This window comes from Tenebrio molitor, chromosome 6 (assembly GCF_963966145.1).
Source record: "Tenebrio molitor chromosome 6, icTenMoli1.1, whole genome shotgun sequence".
Taxonomy (NCBI): domain Eukaryota; kingdom Metazoa; phylum Arthropoda; class Insecta; order Coleoptera; family Tenebrionidae; genus Tenebrio; species Tenebrio molitor.
This window is the reverse complement of record NC_091051.1, coordinates 10,769,111-10,792,276: the sequence shown is the minus strand read 5'-3', so window position 1 is coordinate 10,792,276 and position 23,166 is coordinate 10,769,111. Positions and strand designations below refer to the sequence as shown.

General features: G+C 35.5%; 2 protein-coding genes across 2 annotated transcripts in view; one reads left to right on the top strand and one right to left on the bottom strand.

Annotated features, from left to right (window-relative positions):
- The window catches only part of Yip1d1 (Yip1 domain-containing 1), a 131,546-nt gene that overhangs the window by 77,925 nt on the left and 30,455 nt on the right, over nt 1-23,166 (bottom strand). The gene's annotated exons all lie outside the window — the stretch shown is intronic.
- On the top strand, nt 4,921-8,228 carry kek1 (kekkon 1). The gene is made up of 2 exons (XM_069050962.1): nt 4,921-5,058; nt 5,121-8,228. The coding sequence occupies exon 2, from the start codon at nt 5,400-5,402 to the stop codon at nt 7,359-7,361; it is 1,962 nt and encodes a 653-aa protein (XP_068907063.1). The 5' UTR covers nt 4,921-5,058; nt 5,121-5,399; the 3' UTR covers nt 7,362-8,228.

Genomic DNA, 23,166 nt, shown 5'->3' with positions numbered 1-23,166 from the left:
TGGAGGATTATAATAGCGATCCAAACGAAGAGAGGCAAAGTGGCAAACTTACGGATCGTACTTGTTACTTCACCGATTACTGAAATCCTCTCTCTTCGATTTGGTAATCTATTTCAGCATTAAACTATTAAACCAATCGCTTTTACTATTGCTAGCCAAAATCCCGCCGACTACAAACTTCGGAAAGTGTCTAAACTCGAATAAGATGACACACGGAAAATTAAATGGAGGGCTTTTCCGTGACACTTTCACAATCTCCGTTTTATTCACGCATTCAAATGAATTTTTTGGATAATTTTTTAGAGTGTCGTTGTTTCGGTGACATGAAAAGCATCGTCGGTGCCGCAAGCCGCATAGCTACAATGTGATCTCAAGACGTGTGACAAAGGTCTCTCTAACGAGTGGATGTTATTAGTAGACCGTACTTCCTGGGAGTTTTTCAAGCGAAACCACATCTGAAAGATTGCTATTGTTATTGCGATTACCTCAGCGGTATTACGACCATCCCAGCTATCGGCTTATGGCCGGTTTTAACACCGTTAAAGAATACTCAGTTTTTCCCCGAGTGAATAATCGATGGGTTTTTTATTGGATGTGCCGTGGGGTTAGTTAGTAAATAACTACTCTGGGCCTCTAATGGTGCGGTTGAAAAGATGAATGAGTTGAAACATTGCGAGAAGGAGAAAAGGTAAATAATTAACTTGAATGGCGGTCGCTGTGGGTCTTTTATAAATTCTCTTTGCATCGCCCTCCGGAAGCACAGGTAGAATACCTTCTGGTCGGGTCTGTTTGCCCGTCCTAAATCGTATTATACCAACACTTTTGAAATCGTTGCAACGGAAAAAATCGAAACGTATTAAAAGCAAAATCCAGTTTTCCCTCATAAATAATTCCGCGCTGTTATCAGCCCGGTTCACAAGAAGGATGATACTCCTGGAACGGATGTATTGTACACCACTTGTTTTATAAAATAAGAGAGAAAAACGGCATTCTCGCTTTATGAGATAAGCGCATGCCACGGAAAAGCTAAAAACACGGGTCAGGGAAGCAGATGCTGGGAAGGTCGGCATTTGCAACGTCTGGACACAACGTTGATGCGCCTCGTTTCACACAAATGCGAAACACCCACGGGTTTCTATTTTGCAATATAACCCAGATTCTGCCATACACATATTTAAAATTATATTGGAACCCCGAACAGATCTACCGTCATCCGCTTAAAACTCGTCAGAAATTAGTAGACGGAGTCCCGTGCGCAAGAAATATGCCAAGTGCTGAATATATTCCAAATTGCTCCATTATAAAAGTCATCAGTGCGTGCGTAACACGACTTCACATTCCGGAGGGATGGTTGCCGAACTGGCACAATCTTCAAAACTACTATACAGGGTGTTATGGAAGTCCACGTAATAAATTTAACCACCAATAGGACTCGTTAAAATAAACATTTTTTTTTATTTATCATTTTTCCCGCAAATTCTTCCAAACAAAGTTAAAATTAAATATAATTTGAACCTTAAAATCCTTACCCGCTCATGTGTTTACACATCCATTGATAATGAAGCACGGAAAAAATTATTCGATTAAAATAGTCGAATGAAAAACAACGAAAATGAAATTTTAGAATTATTAAAATGAGTAATATTTAAATGAATTCTTGACAAAAAAATATCTGTTATAATATATACTTATAATAAAAATAGTTTTACACAATTTTTGAGACGTGCCATTCAGAAAAGAATAAACGAAAACGCTTTCGATACAGAATTATTTTTAGGTGCAAAATTAAAAAAAAATTATTTAGTTTCTATTAAATGTCAGTTTTAGCAATTGAAATTTCAAGGATCCATTTACATACCTGTAAGTGCTGACTATTGGAGTAATAATCGTTTAGAACTGTTTCAAAAATCATAAAAATTTACTTTTTGTACAATTTAAAAATTAAAAGAATTTTTTGATCATTTAATAATGTTATTATCATTTCAAAATACTGATAATACTGAAATAAGATAAATCTCAATTTTCTGCTTCATTGTTAGATGAATCACTGCAAGTAAACAAGTACCTATCACAAAAACAATTACATTATTTTACTGTGTAATCAGTCCCTCGGCTGCGCCTTGTGCCTAAAATTAGTTGTCGTGCCGGAAAATTCACCTTCCGTACTCTAATGTAAATAACTATGGCTTAATCCATAAACGCATACAGTTCGATCAACCGTACTGTGACGTACTGCCTGTTTCCTGTTTGCTTCATTAAAAAACTTCTCGTTGCGAATATTTCTCAATCATTTTCCCGTCTTGCCGATAATAACGTCATTCCCGGTCTGCTTTAATTTTGTTTTAATTGCATCAAATTAAGCTTGTGAAAACGGCGAAGATGAATGAAACACCAACACCTTCGAGAATGCTTTCTGATCATTAGAACGGCGTAAACTTTACAACGTTGTCATTCCACTGTTAAGATTTCCGTTTCCTTTTAAACACAGATAAATACCTTCTCGTATCTTACAGGTCCGGCGTGGCCACACGTTCACACCTATCGCTTGGAATCTCCACACCTAACAGTCGTGTGATTGTTGCTAATCCAAAATTAACAATTCTTCATTACTTGATTAATAAATCTTGTGCACGCCAAAAATGTACAAACCTAATTCACAGTCAGACATAACTAATGCTGCTTCATCCTTAATTAACCTAGCCCCAAACAATATTAAACAATAATATTTATGGAGGCGTGCTCTTGATTATCATAATTATTCGTTACTATCGATTCTAACTTATGTGAAATTTATTAACGACTCCAGCATTTGGCGCTTTTATTACTTATAAACTAACTTCATTACTCATATTTATATAACCGTCGTAAAATACAAATACTGTTTGTTTAAAACAAATACGAGATAATTTTCACGGCATAAAATAATCATTCCGATATTATTTAATAATGCCTTCGTTACAGGTTTCTCGGAAACAATTTTCACTTATTCCATATGAAATTTTTATTGCTTAATTGTTTTTTCATTATTAATTTTACTGCCTGCAAACTTTGGCTTACTTTCAAATAGGTACATGTACTCTGAAAAATGTATTAGAAATTAACTGTAAATTACTTCAACTATCTAGAAACATAATCTAATATGATCGAATGCTGACCTTAATTGTAAGAACTTTTAAATTTAATTAGTAAGATAGTTTCATTAGCATAAATTGGACCTAAAATTAACTAAACAGAGACATAAAAAACCACCAAAGTTAATCCGAGAGTTTTAGTCTGTACGAAAGGTCTCATATGATATCCTCCTCCACCTTTTCATTTAATTTTATACATTTAACAATATTGTTAATTTAAGTTCCTACAAATCTCTAAGGGATGTTAAACTCTCTCTTGTAAAATGTGTTCGAGAGGAGTTAGATGAAAAGATTATTACCTCACTGTCAAAAACAAGCTTTAATTTAAAGTTAGTAGACATTTATTTTTAATATCTTAATTTTTTTTTTGTATTTTTTACAAGTAAAAAATAGTGTTTTTGGTAGTCGGATTCACAATAAAAAAAATAAACTAATAAGAAACATTGTCAATTCTTGTCAAAGATGCAAGAGAAATAGCCGTATGGTTCTTCAAATTTTTACAGTCGTACAGCGGAAATATCGGGTGTTCATTTAAATTTCTCCTTAAAGCTGGCCTTGAAGAATCGATTGTGAACGCGCCAGTTGTCAGTCTGCAGAGTAAAAACACAAACAACGCAAAAAGTGAGGTTAGATTTAAAAACAGCTGATCCGCGATCTGTAAACTAATCCGTGGTGCATTCACAATTCAACGCATACTTTGAGGATAAATTTAATGAACACCCGATATATCGTTTGATAATTGACAATACCGCACATTTGTCGTTTTCAAATAATAATCAAATTTTGAAAGAACGTGAACAAACAAATAATTTTTCTACTTCTATTTTTAAAACCTTCTTTTAAAAAGTATATTGCTTTTAGTAATTCGTATGTTTGTTGTCGTTGCCGATGTTATCGTCTAATCTCAGCAACGACTGAATCGATTTGAATGAAATTTTACACTCAGTTTATTGACATATCGAGGACGAACAAGCAATATTTACTCTTCGCGTTCTGAACGTTTCAACCAACAAATTTATTCTAAATTAAAAATAACTAAACCCAGTAAAAGCGTGTCCCGATTTATTCTTTTCATCTGCAAGATGTTGAAATAAATTTAATTTAAAAATAACTTGTAAACAACGTTAAGCACACAAAACAAAACTTCCATTTATGCGATTAAAACAGACAATCTTATTTGTGTTGCGACCAAAATTATGTCACGGAAGTTTGGGAAGAGGAGAAAACTTTGTAACAAAAATTTTTCAAGCATATTTTGAGAAATTCCAATAGAATTTGCCGTTGATTTTTTTTTTATCACGTTCCTTGAAGCAAATTACGTAATAAGCTCTCGCAAATCTATTAAATTTGTGATAAGAACTTTCCGCACGGAATAATCTAATACAATTAACCTAAAAATAGCTCATCTATAATAACACTAATTCACAACAGAAATAACGCACCCTTGCATATTTATCTATATCAAAAGGAATATACGAGTTGGAGCTTCAGCGAGTTATAAATTTTTTAAATCCGGCTCTGTCTGCGCCGCCTAAATAGCCGAATACCTCCGGCACAACAAAGACCTGTTCGGTGTCCTGGACATTGAAGAAATAAATTAGTGTGACCGGGTAGTAACGGCATAACAAAATAAAATCCCTTAAAGTATTGAATGGTGTGAAAAGCGCTACCTTGGAACTTTTCTAATTGGACATTTCACACAATTCATTGTTGATAATACGAGAGCAGGTACGAAATCCGTCCGTGACCGTAAGTTTCTGGGAATATCCAGCGTAAATTCTTCAATTGGCAACCGAAAGTGAGCAAGTAAGTTTGTTGAAAATTGGTATCCGCTCGGCGGCACAGATAAGATTTTTGGTTTCGGTGCGTGGAAGTCGTGTTTCTGACGTCGCGGCTGTGGTAAATTGTTTTTAGAAAGTCGTCAGAAGTGAGCATGATTGTTAAATTTGATTAAGTTTTAAAGATGTTATTAATGAGAGCATGTTGTAGGGGCAAAGCAAAAATCAGTACGGTGATGCGGTGGTTACTTGTGAACCAGTGCGCAACGCCGAGATGGTGACGGGGCCGGAGGCGTGAGGTGAGGGTGCGAGACAACGAGGAAGGAGTAGACAGCCCTCTCATTCAGTCAACGTTCGGCGTCCGTGATGTACGCGCTAGGGGATGACGCTCGCGCACCCATGGGGCTAACCACTTAATTAGTGCTGTCGTCGACGCGTCCGTGCAGCCCGCACACGATCCTCCCCGACTTGAATGTGAGACTCTTCGGTGATGGTGCTGGTGTTGAAATCGAACCGGCCGCTGCGCCTCCTGGTAACGTTGCTAGTGTTTGTTCCTTGTGGTGGCCTCGGGGGCAACTGTCCTTCGCCGTGCACCTGCAAATGGAAAGGGGGCAAACAAACGGTGGAATGTATGGAAAGAGGACTCATCACTATTCCCGAGAGTGTCGATCCGGAGACGCAAGTATTGGATTTGTCCGGAAATAATTTGCAGATCCTCCCGCGGGAAACTTTCGTCAGATCAGGTCTACTTAACCTCCAGCGTGTGTTCTTAAGACGGTGCCGGATCGGTCAAATTGATGATCTCGCATTCAGGGGACTGACGAATCTAATAGAACTCGACTTATCGCATAATCTACTGACGGCCGTACCTTCAGGAACCTTCCGGGACGTACCCTCTTTGCGCGACTTGGTCCTTTCGCACAATCCGATTCAAAAAATCGACAGTCACGCTTTCAAAACGATTCCTGGACTTATAAAATTAGACCTTTCAAACTGTGAAATTCAAATAATAGCGTCGAAAGCCTTCGAAGGAATTGAAATGTTGGAGTCGCTCAAGCTAAACGGGAACCGGCTCTCCGAATTAAGACTACGCACCGTGGAGACCCTCAACCGGCTTCACGGCATCGAAATGCACGACAATCCGTGGCATTGCGACTGTCGTTTGAGGGCTGTCAAAGAATGGCTCGTCGACAACAACATACCGTATCCGATAGCGCCGGTGTGCAGCGGAGGGCCCGAAAGAGTCATCGACAAGACCTTCGCGGAACTACACCTCGACGATTTCGCCTGCAAACCGGAGATCCTTCCAGTTAATCGTTACATCGAGGCGACAGCCGGCAAAAACGCCACCATACTGTGCAGAGCTAACGCCATTCCGGTCGCCAACATAAACTGGTACTGGAACGGTCGTCCACTACTGAACAACTCCGCTTTCAGTTCCCACCAGAAGATCTACGTGTACGAAGAAGGCAAACAAGAAAAACGAAGTCTCTTAGTGCTAACGAACGTCCAAGAGATAAATTCGAGTGAATTTTACTGTGTGGCCGAGAACCGAGCCGGCAACGCGGAAGCCAATTTTACTCTTCATGTGTCGATGCGCGCCGCCGGGATAACAACTCTCGGAAGCGGTCAGATCGCCGGTCTAAGTGTTGCCCTCGTAATCCTAATAATATTCATATTGTTAGTCATTTTCGTGTTGTTGGTTCGCTTGAGACGGATCCCTTTTACCGAAAGCAAAACCTCGGGTCAAATTGAAGTCGTTACGGTGGTCAATGGGACCGCCAACGGGAAAGTCTCAACGGTCCCCGCTGACGAAACCTCCACTTTTAACGAACACAATAAACCAACGGAACTAAATTTCTGCAATCCCGTGCAGAAACCGCCCCGAATGAGCGAGGTTTCTTACACCACAGCGAGTTATAACGGCAACGGCAGCGTGATGCCCGCTTCCTGTTTCGTCTCGCCATCATCAGCCTCCGGGAACAATCCTGACCTAATTAACGACACCAAAACGTCGGAAGATTGTTACTCGGTGGAAATTCCAGAAAGACCTGCCAGCGGCGAGTACAGTCGCAACGCCGACTCCCTCTACCCGTCGGGCTTGTGGGAGCACGGGGATGCAGATTACACGAGACAGTTGAATTTTTACGACGACAAAACGCCCATCATGGACGGGATGAGTGGAGGTGGGTCCGTCGAAGAATTGGCTTTCCGCAACGCTCAAGGATATCCTGCAGATTACGGTCTTCCTATTGCCGAACAGAAGCCTTTGACGGTGGTGTCGACGTCTGCACAACAAATAAACCTACCCACGAACGCTAAAACATTGAGGGTGTGGCAGAAAGGAGGTGTTCCCGTTTTACCTCCGGTGACGGCACTCAAAAGAGCGCTGACTCACAGCAGAAATTCACCCGACGAGGGGTATCAGGAAGGCTGCGGTACTGACGTTTAAGGGCCTCGATATTGTTGTGTGTGTGTCCACATGTACTTACCAAAGACTGTTTGTTCCTAATTACCCTCACATATGAGGGCCACAGCCCAGACTGTTTGTACATAAGTATATATTTTTTTTCAGTAACGTTTACCACCGTGCTGTGAAATACACCGGAAAGGGGAAATTTAGATAAGTTTGTATTTCCTTATGTGATAAATAACTGTTTCGTAGCGAAACTTGTTGTAAATATTGTGTATAATAGAAATATTGTAGATAATGTTGTTTATGGCGTTATGAATTTCTAGATTAAGTATACACGCTCAAAAGACTGACCATTTATATTTAATAATAAACAAAACAACTGTAAATTCTTCGAATCATTGGTTATCTGGGTTGTCCCTTCTCGATCAACATTATTTTGATTAAAAAATACTTTATCACTTAATCAAGCCCCATAGCAGTAATAGAACTAGAAAATTTGCGCTCTTTGAATCTGTCACATTTAACCTTGCGCAAAATGCTTTTCAGTGGCATTCTTGAAAATAGTACGAAATGCATGAACACTTTGTCCGACAAAACAACTTGATACATTTCAGCGTAAGTCGTTTATTTTTGTATTTATTAATAAATAAATGTATGGAATCATTGTCAGCTGCTAGAGAAAATTTTTATGTAAAATACATAGACAGTGAACATGTAAAAATGTCTCGTTGTTTGCAAAAAAAAAAGGTGTAAATGTTAAAATAATATATTACAATGTTATACCCTAAATTAACGGTACCTAATATCAATTAATCATAATTCAGTATTCTTAATGTTACCAAGGTGTATATAAATGTCAACTAAAAAGGTGCGTAACTTTTGGTAATAAACAATTTAAGAATAGAGACATGTTTCATTTTGGGTGCGTTTATTCCCAAAAAAAAAAAATAAATAAAAATTTCACGAAACGGGAGTTAAAAATTTCTCACAGGAACGTGTCGGTAATATCTATAACCCGAAAGACATCAATTTATCCCAATACCTATTTTTCACTGGAGCCTCGGAAACAGGATATAACCAGCTCCTCAAACGGGACACAGGATATGAAAATCATACGTCAGACCCGTATCCCGTTTCAGGGTGTATAAAGCGAAACAATCACATTGATTGAATCCGGATAGGTGTTTAATTAATTCCCTTATCTAAAGTGGATGCAGAATTAAAATTTTAGCCATTTCACGATTGTTCTTCGAGATAACAGTCAAGGATCAAGGGCACGGGTTATTATTAATTCATTATCAGCGATCACGGCCTATAAATTTGATCGCAGATGACCTTTTAATAATGAAATTTATAACACTTTCTTGGAGTAAAATAAAATTGTGGAAAGCGTTGCATAGGTACACCGAAAACGTGGAGTTGCAATTCTTTGTCTGGCCGACATTAATCTTAATGAAAATTTATGATAAAATTATGTATCTGGGCACGATTTATGTTCAAATACTCGGTGTTTTAATGCAAACTTTCGTCTTAATTAGGTAAAATAATTCGAGAAAAAAGTAACGATCCAAATTATCTTGATAAATTCGTGAGAAGAGCAATAATTAAAAAGGAGGTGGGAGAGAATTAAGGTTCGGCCAATAAATATGTATGTAATCGGTGTGAAAAGCACCCCTCCTGCGTAATTGCAAGGGGAGGTAATGACTGCCATAACGTCAGCCATCTTAAGAGAACAGACGATTAGCTTTAGCACTTTGTATGTCAGATTTGATGAAAATTTTTTAATGGATAATTAAAGAAGTCTCACTTTACTACCACCCAATTACAGCAAATTTTATGATTTCGCCTCAAACGGATGCAGAAAAAAAAGCACTTAAAGAATCGGAGAGCGGCCAAGATGGTGTAAACATTACAACAACGAGCTTCTCCAAGTTGCTACACTATTAAACGAAAACGTTACAACCATTAACAGAAAATTTGACGAACGTTCATCCCACATTAAAAAATTGTAATAACTGAGCAAAATAAATATTTTCTTGGGGTGTTTAAAAGTTTCTTAACTTTATTCCGCGAAAATATAATAAAATAAGACAGTCTAACTCGACGGCTTAATTAACTTAACAGATTAATTATTTTGCGTCGCCTTTCGGTTGCCTTTAATTTTTACCGCTCTTTACGGTCGAACTCTTCAAAACCAGAACACTTTATTTACAATAGATTTTATGTAACAATAAATGTGAAGCACCTCTCTACTCTCGACTCGATCAAACCAATAAGATAATTTGTAATCTATAATTGAAATAAGCGGACTTTGGTTTTCCAAATTCGTTACACATTTATGCTGAGGTGGTATTTATTTGCGTTAAAAGAATCAATATTTGATGGGTGGTGTCTTCAAATTAAAAACTATGACAATATGACGAATTCTTTCGTTTCCGTTAAAATATTCCGCACACTGTATCAACTTTCAGTTCCAGATGGTTTGTCGGGAACAATGAATCGAACACTGTAGCTTCCAGTGTCCATAAAAAGTTGTTTTCAAAGGTATTTTGTTTTATTTTGGAGTAAATCTTTCACAGCATTTAGACTCGGGCGAAATTGCGGTTCTACCTATAAATCAACTTCTCGTTTCAATGACATCATAGACATGCCTGATTAAATTTTAATCTGGTCATCAGTGTATCGAACGAAAAAGAATCACATCGAGTCTAACTTTGTGATTACAATCAGAACTTTTGACAATAGTGGACATATCTGATGCGTCCTTTTGTTGGTCCATTTAAAGTCTGAATTTTTAAAACACTTCCTACATAACTATGTACTCCCACATTAAACTCATTTGTAGGTCAGGTCGATGTATTGACGACATAACTGCAATCAATAGTCGCGTTAAATAACAGTGATTGTTAAATTATGTAAAGTTCATAAATACTTGTATCGATCACTAACTTTGCAGTATGAGCAGTTTAAACCCTTGTTAAGCGGCTCGTCCGACAATTTATTGTCAGCACCGAAAGAGTAATTACGGCGACCACCATTATTCCCCCACATAAATTTAGTTATTGGTACAACTTTTTGTGTTGCAGCTAATTCCGTTTTCCTCCAGTTGCGCTCATTAGTTTTCTAACTAATGTGTCTCTTTTTATGATAATAAATCAAACAATATTGTCATTGAACAATACTGTCTTGGGCGCCAGGAGCCTCGCCCTTGCGGCTTCCGTTTTTTTGTGCTTTTGAATAAAACATGTGGTAAAAAACTGAAAGTTTCTTTACGGCCCGAAAATGAATTGCTTTAATTGTTTTAGTACTAAGTGTACCGTAAATTTGATTTGAAACTTTTGCATAACGAGGGTGTAACAAGCCGTCGTGAGTGGCGCACGTGCTACTTCAGAACTTTCAACGACCTGACCAGCAGTTATGTCACCCTAAACGTGATAATAATGATAAATATGTTTTTCACGCAACTTTGAAATATGTCTTTTTAAGTACACTTGCTGCTAAGAATGAGCGCTGCTTAGTTCATACGTGTATAACTGGTTGCGTCATAACAACAACAACAATCTCAGTGCTAAATTTAACTTCCCTAAATAAATCATTGTCACTTTTAATTCTGCAATACACAAAATTATACATCCAGCATAAATATTGCACTGCTGTATTCTACACCACTGCTCCTTCTCTTGTTAGGGTTGATAGAGAAATCTAAAGGGAACTCATTATTCCAAATTTATCAGTTACAGAAAAGTGTTTAACACCTTTTCTCCTCTAATGAAGAATTTAAACGGCCAACAACAAAGGACTACTCTGTTAACATTTCAAAACAAACGTTCAATTAATTCCAGGTATTTCATTTATTCATTTAAATCAGTATTTTTCAAAAACCACCGGAGGTTACAGGACTATTGGATAATTATAGCACGGTAACTGCTTTCATTCCATAAAAGCATTGTTTCGCCAGCAATTCTCGATTTTTTAAATTAAAAAGAAAACTTCTTGGGAATGTTGCCGTTTATTGATTTAATAGTCGTTCAGTCCAGGTTTTATGTTGTATCCCGCTTGCCGATAAAATTAACGATGGAATAAAAAATGACCGGGAAAAAATATTATTTTCTGATTTATCACAATAGAATAAAAAATTCAGTATTGGCAGCACTTTCTTGTGATTACACGATTTAAGAACGAATTAATTTGTAAGTGGTAAAATTAATGTTTTTTGTTGGAATTTAATTAAGTGCCGCAAGGGCCTAACTTCTTTATTACTCAATACTTAATTGTTTTCTTTGAAATGAATCTAAACATCAACAAGTATGGATGTAGAGGTTGAAGTTAATGTTATCATAATATTAGAAAGTTTTGATAATTTGAGGAAAATTCATGTGAACTGTATAATGTTCTCCTGCAAAAGATGATACACCCTCGAAAACATCCTGAAGCACATATGCCAAAGAGATTTTCAAAGTATCTAATTTATTTTCAACAAATACGATAAAATTAAGCCGTACATGCTGTCGAATTTTCTCTGCGAACAAATCTTTAGTGTGGAGGTTGCACGGAATATGTCTGAGAAAAGAATATGTCAGTTGCAACTGTCAATAAATAATGATTAAATAGAATAAGAAATAAGTGTTTGATGTTTTGTATATTGACGGTTATAATTTGTTTGCAATAACAGCTATCGTTAGTTTTCTACAATTTATTAAAATAAAAAAATGAAGTTCCATCACATTAAGAAATTTTGTTGTAGTTATAACAATGAAGCACCTTTCGAAAGAATTTTTTATAATTGATACAATAAATTTAAAGTTTGAAAGCAACGGTTTACGTGAAAGAACACCACATTCTGCTGTTATTGCTGTTGGATGAAGCAACAAAAAGCAACAATGAGTCGAATGGTGCAAAGAAACTCTAAAATAGAAGGAAGGTAGTGGTCTACAATATCACGACAGATGAGGAAATCTATTTTGAACCCAAATCCAAAAGGCAGTCGGCATAATGGATCTTTATCAAAAACCAGTCAAAGTTACGCCATCTATAAAAAGATTATTGTTTTTTCTTTCCTAAAATGTAGCCGCGTTGGTTGTAATTGTTCCTTTGGGAAATCAGTACACAGTTAATGAAGAAAAGGTGTTTGAAAATTGTAGATTACAGCATTCTACAAGTAAGATCGTTTTCAACAGCGACAGTGATCAACAAATAAGACACTTTTTGGAGAGGTCAAAAATAAAATTGTTAAAATTCCCGAACCTGTCTTACAGTCCTGACTTATGACTTCGTTTTACTCCTTAGTTTAAAGACAAGATCCGTGGTTTGCGATTTTTGAAGAGAAAACCGCGACATTATTCCCGGGCAGAGAATTAGTTTCACCGTCACGCGTCACGTCACACGCTCCGAGGTGAAAGGCTCATTCGAGTAAGTTCGGGGTAGCCGAGTTTAGCCGAACGAACGAGAAAAAGTCAGTTGTGCATCAATTCCAAATTTTCATTGCGTTTTCACTGTGGGGCAAGCCACATATAAAAACGATAAAGACACGACAACATTGTAAATTCACAGATGGATGTAGTAGTTAGGAATAATTAATATTACCTAAAATCAATTATGAACGTGATAGAAGTTTTCACTTTAGTCGTGCGGTTTTAAGCACACACTCTTTTTTTATCTACCAATCCATTGAAGTCTAAAACATTGTTTCTGAAGTAGGTAACCCAGAAATAGTGCAACTATTGTTTTGGTTACTATTTCCGTTAAACAAAAGCACGACTTATTTCAATAGATATTTCACGTAATCTACATTCTTTATAAATTTGAGCATTCGTTTGAAAACAAAAATTAAATTCGTAGAAACCTAGTTACTAGAATTTGCATAATACCATTAGGTACGTGTATTAAAAATCGTTTAAACCTTCAGACAACTGTGGTATAACCAAATTCCTTTGTAACATTGTAGGTAACTAGTTAACTCAACAATGGAGAATACTCATTTGGTTAAGTTGTTGTAACGTGATCACTACTTGGAAATCAAACAGAACTTACTGACTGCGGAGGAAGAGTACACCACATAAACTATTAGAGGATGTTCAGGTTTTTGCAAAAAAATATCATTGTGTAGAAAACAATTCCAAAATCAACTCAATTAAATGGAACGGGAAGCGAGCAATTAACAATTTAATTATTAAAAGTAGAAAAAAGATTTGAACAAAAAGTTTAACCGGTTCCGTATTAGGAAAAATTAACGACTTTAATTTATCGATAACAAAATTGAAATAAAATAATAGTCAAGTCGGATGGGATTGGGTGCATAAATTCGGGTGCGGCACTTGGGATCGCGTCCATAATCGGGTTATTGTCTACAATTGGGACCATTATAAATTTATAAACTAAGCCTCCGCGTATTATCACCACTCGGTAGAAGAGCTGGGTTCCGCGCGGTCAGTTTAGTGAAAATAGGTAGCAAATTCCAGGTAATGGCTCATTATTTAGTTGAGATGGTGTACGTCCCTAATCTATATCTAAATTGTGATTTGTGGTGACGTTAGCCAGGTCAATAACAGTCCGGCGAGCTGAATAGAACGAGCAGGATCGTGACCAGAATGACTAGCAAGTGCGCTAACTGCTATCTATCTATCAAAAGTTTATCCTGGTCGATAATGTAATTTCCAACAGACCGGAAACGGATACAAACGGCATATTTACCGAGATGGCGAGGACGGACCCATCTTGCCTATTGTTCCATAATTTTCACGTTTCATATATGAAAAGAAAACGGGTTAATCCAGTGATGGGACAGGATAATGGCTGACAGCGTAAACCCTAATTAATGGACGACAACAGCCACGATGGATAGAAAGATAACTTACAGTTCCAAATCCTTCGCGCACAATGAGATACGACGTTAATTTGCATACGTTTAGATTTTAGTCCGATTTAATACAATAAAGCGACTGCTTTCACTATTCAAATTGAATAGAATTTATATGCACATCCGGAACGCTATGACATGGAAGTATTTATCCCTAATTTGGCACAATGCAAACATTTAAATTGCAACGCCGATTCGAAGGCGGTCGAACAATTTTTTCCCTACCTACCCGAAGAACCGACGTCATTACTGAAGATTTCTTGTTGCTGCTGTATATGCGGGTGGAGATACACAGTTTAAATGAGCAGAAAAAGTAAGCCATTCTTTCATCATTCCTCTTTTGTTGCTAAAGATCTTTTTACTCACATCGCCCGGTCTGAATACAAATATTCCAAGGGGAAAAAGCTACACTTTAAATTAGAACTTTTGTTTTTTGTTAACTAGATATATTTACCGAAATTTATGGAGAAAACTTTCTCTATAACTCCTAAAAATTGCATCTTTTATTACAATTTCGTTAACTGAACTTGCTCAACTTTAATACAACTTCATAACAGGGATGACTATGAGACTAGGTAAAATTACAAACGCAACGCACATTAGTCATCCCTAATTAAATTAAAAATTGTTTTGACTGAGCTTCGGCGTTGAAAAGAAAGCAACGGCAATATGTTATTGCACAGTGAATCATGATGATGACGAATGCGAGTAACATGTCCCACCAAAACGCATAAATATTGGGGGTTGAAATCAGGCTTAACTTGATTTATGAATAAATGGAGGGTGCTCCACTTAGTAAGCTTTCGTGACAAGTTTTAGAAATTGCCGTAAAAAATTGCTTTCTGGTCAAATATAATAGAAATTCCTTTTCAAAAGCACAAGAATAAGACAACCGATTACAATACACACTTATTGATCCAAATTAAAACGCATCTTCCGTCAAATAAACTAATCGCCTTTCGTCACACACAATAAATTTCAGTATTTACTTCCTCAAACGAGCATCTACAATCTGATTAACATACAAATACCTACTACCGTAACTTCTCTGTAGGCCTGTCATAAAAATTAACGATTAACTACGATGATAACAATTTTCTATAAACGCCGCCCAAACCCAGTTATCATCGACTTTTTCGATTTAGATATTTCAAATTGTTGTTCTCCCATCGATTATTATCATCAGAATTGCTTTGAAATTAATTTAATTACAAAGTGTCTATAAAAGAAAGTATACATATCAAGAGTCCTGTGGAATTCCAATATATTTTTCATTTTTGCCGCTCTGTAGCATATTGTGGTACCAAATTAAAAAAAAAGAGGTTATGTAAGGCCATTAATGACAGGTCTTTAATAGACTGTTGTAAGATGAAAAGTAATTAGAATATACAGAGTGTTTTTGAAATAGGTACATTAATTTTAACTGGTAATAGAACTCGTCAAAAGGAACAACTTTTCTATCTACCATTTTGCCGAAAAACGATGTTTAATTCCAAAAAAAAAATTGGAGATTTTTTCATTAAAATAGCCCTACGCTACTAAATACTGCAATGGCTAATTGAGATCAGCGCTAATATGAAAAAAACATCCATTTTCATCCAGAAAACGTGTTTTAACGCAGAAATCGAAATTCAAATAAATCTACCCGTATAGCAAAAAATCCACTTCGTAAGAATCTGGTTGTTTCACGTTTTTAGGTAGCTTAGTTTTGGAGATATGAACGGTTTTAGGGAAATCTTTCCTATTTTTTTTAAGCCATTACGCAACGTTTTTCGCCAAAATGGCAGAGAGAAAAGTTGTTCCTTTTGATGAGTTCTATTACCAGTTAAAATTAATGCACTTATTTCAGAAACACCCTGTAGAAAAACTGAAGAAAATCACAAGCAAAACAATTAAGACGTCGAACTCGCAACTGACGCTAAGATTTAATAATTTGACATTTAACTGTTGACATCTGATTTGACGGCTTCAACGGCTCGGCATAGTTCGTCACAATAAAATTATAGAGCTGCACAATTCCACAAGACTCTTGATATACGTTCTTTTATAGACACTTTGTACTATGGTTACAATTTTTCCAAAAGCAGATTTCAAATATCTGCATTTACCGCAATTACTATTTATTCTGCCTCTGCAGGAAACTTCAGAGATTCCCTCTCTTTGCAAGATTTTTTCTGTTAGCCGCCAAATAATTTTCCAGGCAATAAGAAAAGAACTGTCATTTGAAGGTTGCAGTGTTACACATTACAGCTTCTAATCCGCTCGGAGATCTGACGGAACAGTTTAATGGAACAAGCATAAATTTCTCGTAAAAAAAACTTCGAAACACAGGAGACAGGAGGGATTCATTGTTAAATTGACAGTACCAATCAAGTTACAAATATGTCCTGAAATAATACGTAAAGTGTATATTTTAGACAAAAAAAATATTTATCATATCAAACTTTCAATTGTCTTGTCAGATTCTACCAGAGCCTGTCTCACTCCGCCTACACATTAAATTTTCCATCAAGAAAAAATGTATCCTCTTAAATCAAAACTAGGGTCCTTCGCATCCCTCCTCCACAGCAAAAATTTGGCCATTAAGAAAACTTTGGATAAAAAAGTAATCTGCTTCCAAATCGAAATGTTGTCTTACAAAATTGATACGTCAATTTAAAATAAATTTAATTAAGCAGAACTAAAAATGATTTAGATTCCCGAATGTTCGTCCCCAGTTGATAATGTCTGGCGTCTTGTTCGCAAATCGATTGGTGTAAAGATTAGAGGGACATCTGGAGCACGTCGAATAATAATTTTTTTGAGATAAAATACGGCAAAGGTTTATTTGTCTGCAAGATTACGAAATATTTGCCGCCACACTTACATAATAATTATCCTGTAATGTTGTTTGCAAAGGGCAAGAGCGAACTGTTTGGTAAACGTGATTATGTGTCGAAGTGGAACTGACAACCTGAGTACATCTCTTAGGCAAGAAAATGTCCTAAATTTTTCTATTGAATTGTTCAATTATTATCTTTGTGGGTTATCCAAATCTAGAATTGTTCATAACTCAGGGCGGTGTCCAATTTTCCAGAGTTCCAATCAAGAATCACGTACCTGTTATTGGTATTCCTTTCAATTCTGATCAGACTACTAATTCTGATGCGTTAAATGTGGGATCAGGATAACGATTGACGCAAATGAAATTAGAACAACGCCTTCAGAATTTATTCATAAGGCAAAAACCGCTTTAAATATTCAACAAAGGGTAGCTTCAACTTTTTTTAATTATGGAAATGCGGTACTTGGCACATTACAAAATTATTTAGAAAAATGAATATACATACTTACTCAACTTCTAAAAATAAAATATTTTTCTAATTACCAGCAAATTTAGTAATGATTTAAATACATAAAAATAATATAAAGATATTTTAAATCAACACTGAACTAAGTTTTGCCTTGAAAAAAAAGTAATCTAAAGTTATTGTTCATTTTTATATACTGTGTACGGACAACGAGATTATTGGTATTGGTTTTATGAGTGTTGTTGAGTTGAATTAATAGTTTCCACACCATATTACACTGAAAAATAAATGAAATGCAAACACTATTTAGTTTTTAAATTTTAATAATGTCATTGGCGGTTATGTTGCCAGACGCATTTGCAGTGTCACCTATCATGAAATTAAACTTATCTTTGTATCAACAACCTAATCTACAAAATTATATTCATTGTGTCTAAAATGCACCTGCTTACATGTAATCAATAATCATACATTTGACTTAATAATAAAGCTAAACAATCATATACAACTTTAACAATTTATGGAACTACTCTAAATATACTTGAAATTATTTTCAAAACTAGATACTTTATCTTTATTCGTCTCACTAGTCGTCTGTGCCGAGTGGTGATTACTTTTTGTGGCACAGTTTCACACATCCCACGCATTTTCAATTGGCGACAAATCTGGCGACCCAGCTAGCCAGATTATTTTACTGTCACTCTTTCTTGTCGTTTGAGGAGGTGCACTATCTTGCTGAAACAGTGTTTGATTTGTCCCTTTCATGAAAGGGATCGTACATTTGTTACGTAACCAATTGCGTTTAAACTTCCACGAATAAAAACGAAAAGTGATCTGCTATGTGTTGTTACAGCCCAAACCATTACCCTTTGTGTAAACACTGTGTGGAGCTCCACCGCTAATTGTCAATTTCCACGTAGTCATTTAACGCTCCTACGTTGATCATAAGCCCAAAGACAAAACTGGGACTCATCACTGAATGAATTCCCTTCATGACCTCAGTTTGCTCTTCCATTACACCATTTAAGACATCCAGCATGATGTTTCGGTGTTGAAGGTAGGCATAGAAATGGTCTGCATGAAGGAAACTCAAAAGCTCTGATTTTGTGAAAAACGGATACCATGGAAATTCCACCTTGTAAACCTCCCAACCAATAATTTTCAATCCTTCATAGCCGCAATCCTTTGAGGACCGTCTTCACGTGCTGGGGTTTTTGAGGATGACCAGATGTGGCATGATCCTTCAAACCAGCTGTACCATCCTTGACACACTATTGAAACTCTGCGGCCTTCACAGTCAAAACTCCACCCTTCTCCAACCTCTTTGAAAGTCAGTCACTTAATTGGCGATAATAATTAAGCCGTTCATGCTGTCTTCGCTTTTTTCACACTTTAGAAACACAAGAATTGTAAAAACTTCTAATAAACAACTACACATAACTTTAGAAATAGCCTTTTGCAAGCAGAAAGTTAAAATGAAGGAGAGAAAAAGGTAACAATGACGATAGAATTTTGTGTTCAAATTTTAATGATTTCGTTCATATGAGATTCTTATTTGTTGCTTCCACACTATGACGTCATCGCCCCCTACGTAATGTTCTCCAAGATTTCAGATTTCGGCTTGGATACTGTTAAGAAGTTCGTGGTTGGCAATTTGAAGGGATCATTTAATTAATTTAATAATAATCATTTACTTAATGTTGTTTTATCAAATGTAGGACGTTTCGAAACTGTTACTTATCAATATTATACCAATCTCACCAACTGTCAATATTTTGTTATACTTTGACCGAATTGGGAATTCCAATCTCTATCAAAGTCCGACGAAAAAATATGGCGTGGCACAAAAATGTCGATGACTTCATTGAAAAATAGAACGATGATTTTTTTTAAAAGTAAACGTAACTTGCCTCTGCATTTTTAAAAATCCCACATTTTGATTTATCGAATTACAATTATTAATTAATAATACAAGAATTTTTCTGAATGAATGTACATATTAGCAATATTTGTAATGTTAGTACATTACAGTACGGTAAGTGTATTTTACAGCGCGACAGTACATTATTGTATTAGACTTTTCGGCTGACCAAATGTTTTATTTTGCACCTCTGCTGAGTTTTATTAAATAACAAATGTCAAACTTTTTGACATACAGAGCTGCCAACCCGCTAGGTTGTTGTTTTCCTGTTATGATTATTAGCCATTTATTAATCAATAAAAATGTAAATGTGCTTTTTCACAGTAAATTAAAGTAAAGTATGAACACTTTAATTTTAAACTAACTGTAAAAAGGGAACCATGGGTGCTACAGCACTCCCCCAGATATTTACAGTATCCGTCGGTAAATTGCAGCTACCTTGCCAAATTGACAGGTTATAAAGCGTGTTTTACAGTTGGGGAAACCGAAAAACATTATCAATATTAAAGTATACAATTATTTTCAAATAATATTTAAACTATAAATCCAGTAACACTTAAGTTACACAAACAAATCATTCAAAATTGTAGATTTCATTTTTTATCACATCTCAATTTTCAATCTTTTCAATATCACGTCAAAACCTGAAATTTGAACTTTATGTGCTAGTATCACACTTTCATGCTTCAAATGAACGGAATGTGTTTTATACTTTGGACTTTTACACTTTTCAGAGGGTGCTAATATTTTTACAAAACGTATTATGTTTGATAACAACATTATACGGCGAAACACCAGAGTGTGAACTTTGAACTATATTTTAATGAAAATTGAACAGCTTTGAATAAATCATGGGGAAATAATTATTTTTCATATTTTTAGTCATTGGAAAACCGATTACTGTTAATTTCCATCGCAAATTATACATGCATGTTATATTGAAATAACTTGCAGATAACAAATTTAATTAAAGATCATTTCTGGATTTAAAAAAAAAGCAAAATTTCCTTCTCCGAATCACTTTTTTCTAGACTATTTAATTGTCTAAATTTTTGTTTAACTTCTCTAAATTATAAATTAAAAAATGTGACAATAAAATACAAACAATTATTAAAAACAATTAAATTTATGATTCACAAAAGTTTAAAAGCCACAAAATTACTATACATAATTAACTTAATTGAAATTTTGGATTCTTCTGATCATTGCAATAAAGCAAGACTGCTAGCTGTTTCTGAATTGGAATCTGGAGCCTGGTTAAAAGCTCTACCATCTTCTAACCTTGGTACTTTATTGGACCGTCAAACACTTCAAATAGCTGTTGCTCTTAGAATTGGATCTGAAATCTGTCATCCACACATTTGCATTTGTGGCTCTCAGGTGGATAAATGGGGTCATCATGGTCTTTCGTGTTTAAAAAGTGCTGGTAGAATTCCACGCCACAGTGCCTTAAATGATATTTTAAAGCGTACCTTCTCTTCAGTCAACATTCCTTGTATTATTGAACCTTACGGATTGCTTCGTGAAGATGGTAAAAGACCAGATGGGGTTACTTTAATTCCTTGGAAACGTGGTAGAACACTTGTTTGGGATGTAACATGTGTTGATACCTTGGCTGCAACACATTTAGATGGTTGTTCAAGAAAATCAGGTTCCGCTGCTCTTTCAGCCGAAAAATTAAAACACGGCAAATATTGTACAATTAAAGAAAATCATAATTTTGTCGCATTTTCGTTAGAAACCTTTGGCCCATGGAGCCCAGATGCTAAAGAGCTTTTTAAAGATATAAGCAAGTTGCTGCTTGAAAAATCTGGTGTTTCCGAGTCCCCTAGCTATTTCCAGCAAAGAATAAGTATTGCTATCCAAAGAGGAAATGCTGCTAGTGTTCTGGGAACTGTGGCCAAAACCTCAGGACTTGAAGAAGTTTTTTATTTGTTTAAAACTTAATTGTTACTTAGTAGTCAGTTTATTTTTGCATAGCTACGAGTATAATGTAAATAGGAGTAATAAAAAACTAATTTTGTTTTATCAATGTCCAATTATCATCTTATCTTTAACAAGCATCTTCATTATATATGTAGTTTTACAAAAGCTTAGCCACTTGAGATTTTTTATCTTCAATACGTCAAATGTGCAGGTGTTAATAATAATTACTTTAGCTATTCTCATAAAAATCAGTCAACATCATCTGAACTAATGCTCAATCATATCTGTCTGGTTACTATTTATAAGGCTTGCATATGTGTATCAACTATGTCTAATTTAAAAAAAAAATGGATATTAATAATAATTTCTCAAAAAAATTTGTACTAGATATTAAATTTGTTATGTATGTTGAAACAATAAAATCTCTATTTCTTATGTTGAATTATTCTCAGGGTGTTTATAAACTTTTTTACACAACTTGAGCTAATATTCTGTAATTAAACTAAAACAAAAATTAACATATTTTTAAATTTTTAACACAATGATTTGCAATACTACTGTAATACAACTAATTATGCTATAACATGACAGAAAAAAATGTGAGAATAATTTAAATTTCAGTATTAATTTATAAATCTCTCGTTCAATTGTAAACGGAGTAAGTACTAATAAATACTAAAGTTTTCATGATTATCACTGATCACTGATCAAATTCTTTTTCGTTTCGCAGTTGCAATTAAAAAAAAAATTCTGTAGCATAGTGGTCAATTCTCAACATTTTCAAGAGAGACGTGTCCCAAAAACCAAAATTATTTTATCTTTAAGCGGTCAAAAATCGCGCCTTTGTAACGGGTGACTATTAAAATTTTCACTTAGGGTTGGCTATGGATCATTCTTTGTTTTCCGTTGCACCTTAGACACTGACAAGTTTGACATTTCAATAAATGTTTTCAATTGTACTGACTGACATTTGTCGTTCGTGTCGTTCGTTCTTGCGTGTGTCTAAAGTAACAGAAAAAATAAAAACTCGTTCAAAGCCAACTCCAAGTGAAAATTTTAATAGTCGCCCGTTATATCTCTATAAAAACGGTTGAGGTAGCCACTATGGTGTAACATGAGTTGCCCATGTGCACGAATGACAGATGACGATGACAGAATAGCAAGATGGCCGTTCAACGTTAAAAAGTAATCTTTAGACTTTAGTAGACTTTACAATATTATTGAACCTTCAAGCACTAATAATATTGCAACAAGAGAACTAGGAATTACTGGTGCCTTAAAATGTGAAAATTTTAAGTTTGCAAATGGTCATTTTACTGTAACTGCAGCTAAAGAAAATAAATAATACATACGTACTGTAGGATTCAAGAGAGTTGAGCGGTTCAAAGTAAAATGTACCTTAATTACACTAAAGCGCCGCGAATATTTGATGTGTTATGGTAGCAAACATCTGTTTATATTTGTGTGCCGCTTGACTTTCCAAGTTGCCATAGTTTCTTTCCCCTGCCGCACCGCTCAACTCTCTTGAATCCTACAGTATATCTTTCAGAGTCTTTTTGTGCTTCTCGACAGCGACAAAAACAACTGTTCATCGTTTATTATAGCAACCTCATTTGTTTCAACGAGTGATCAAATAAATATTGTAAAATTAAACACATAGTTTTTGTCACAAAATTATCTCGTCGAATTAGACATTATTTTCTCCACATAATTTTGTATTTTAACAACTCAAGAGCTCAAGCACTGTTGCCTTGGAAAACTGTCGCACAATTGAAGGTCGAGCGATTGTATCATGATAGTTTTTTTGTCACATTGTCCACAATATGAAAAACAATCAACATCAAAACA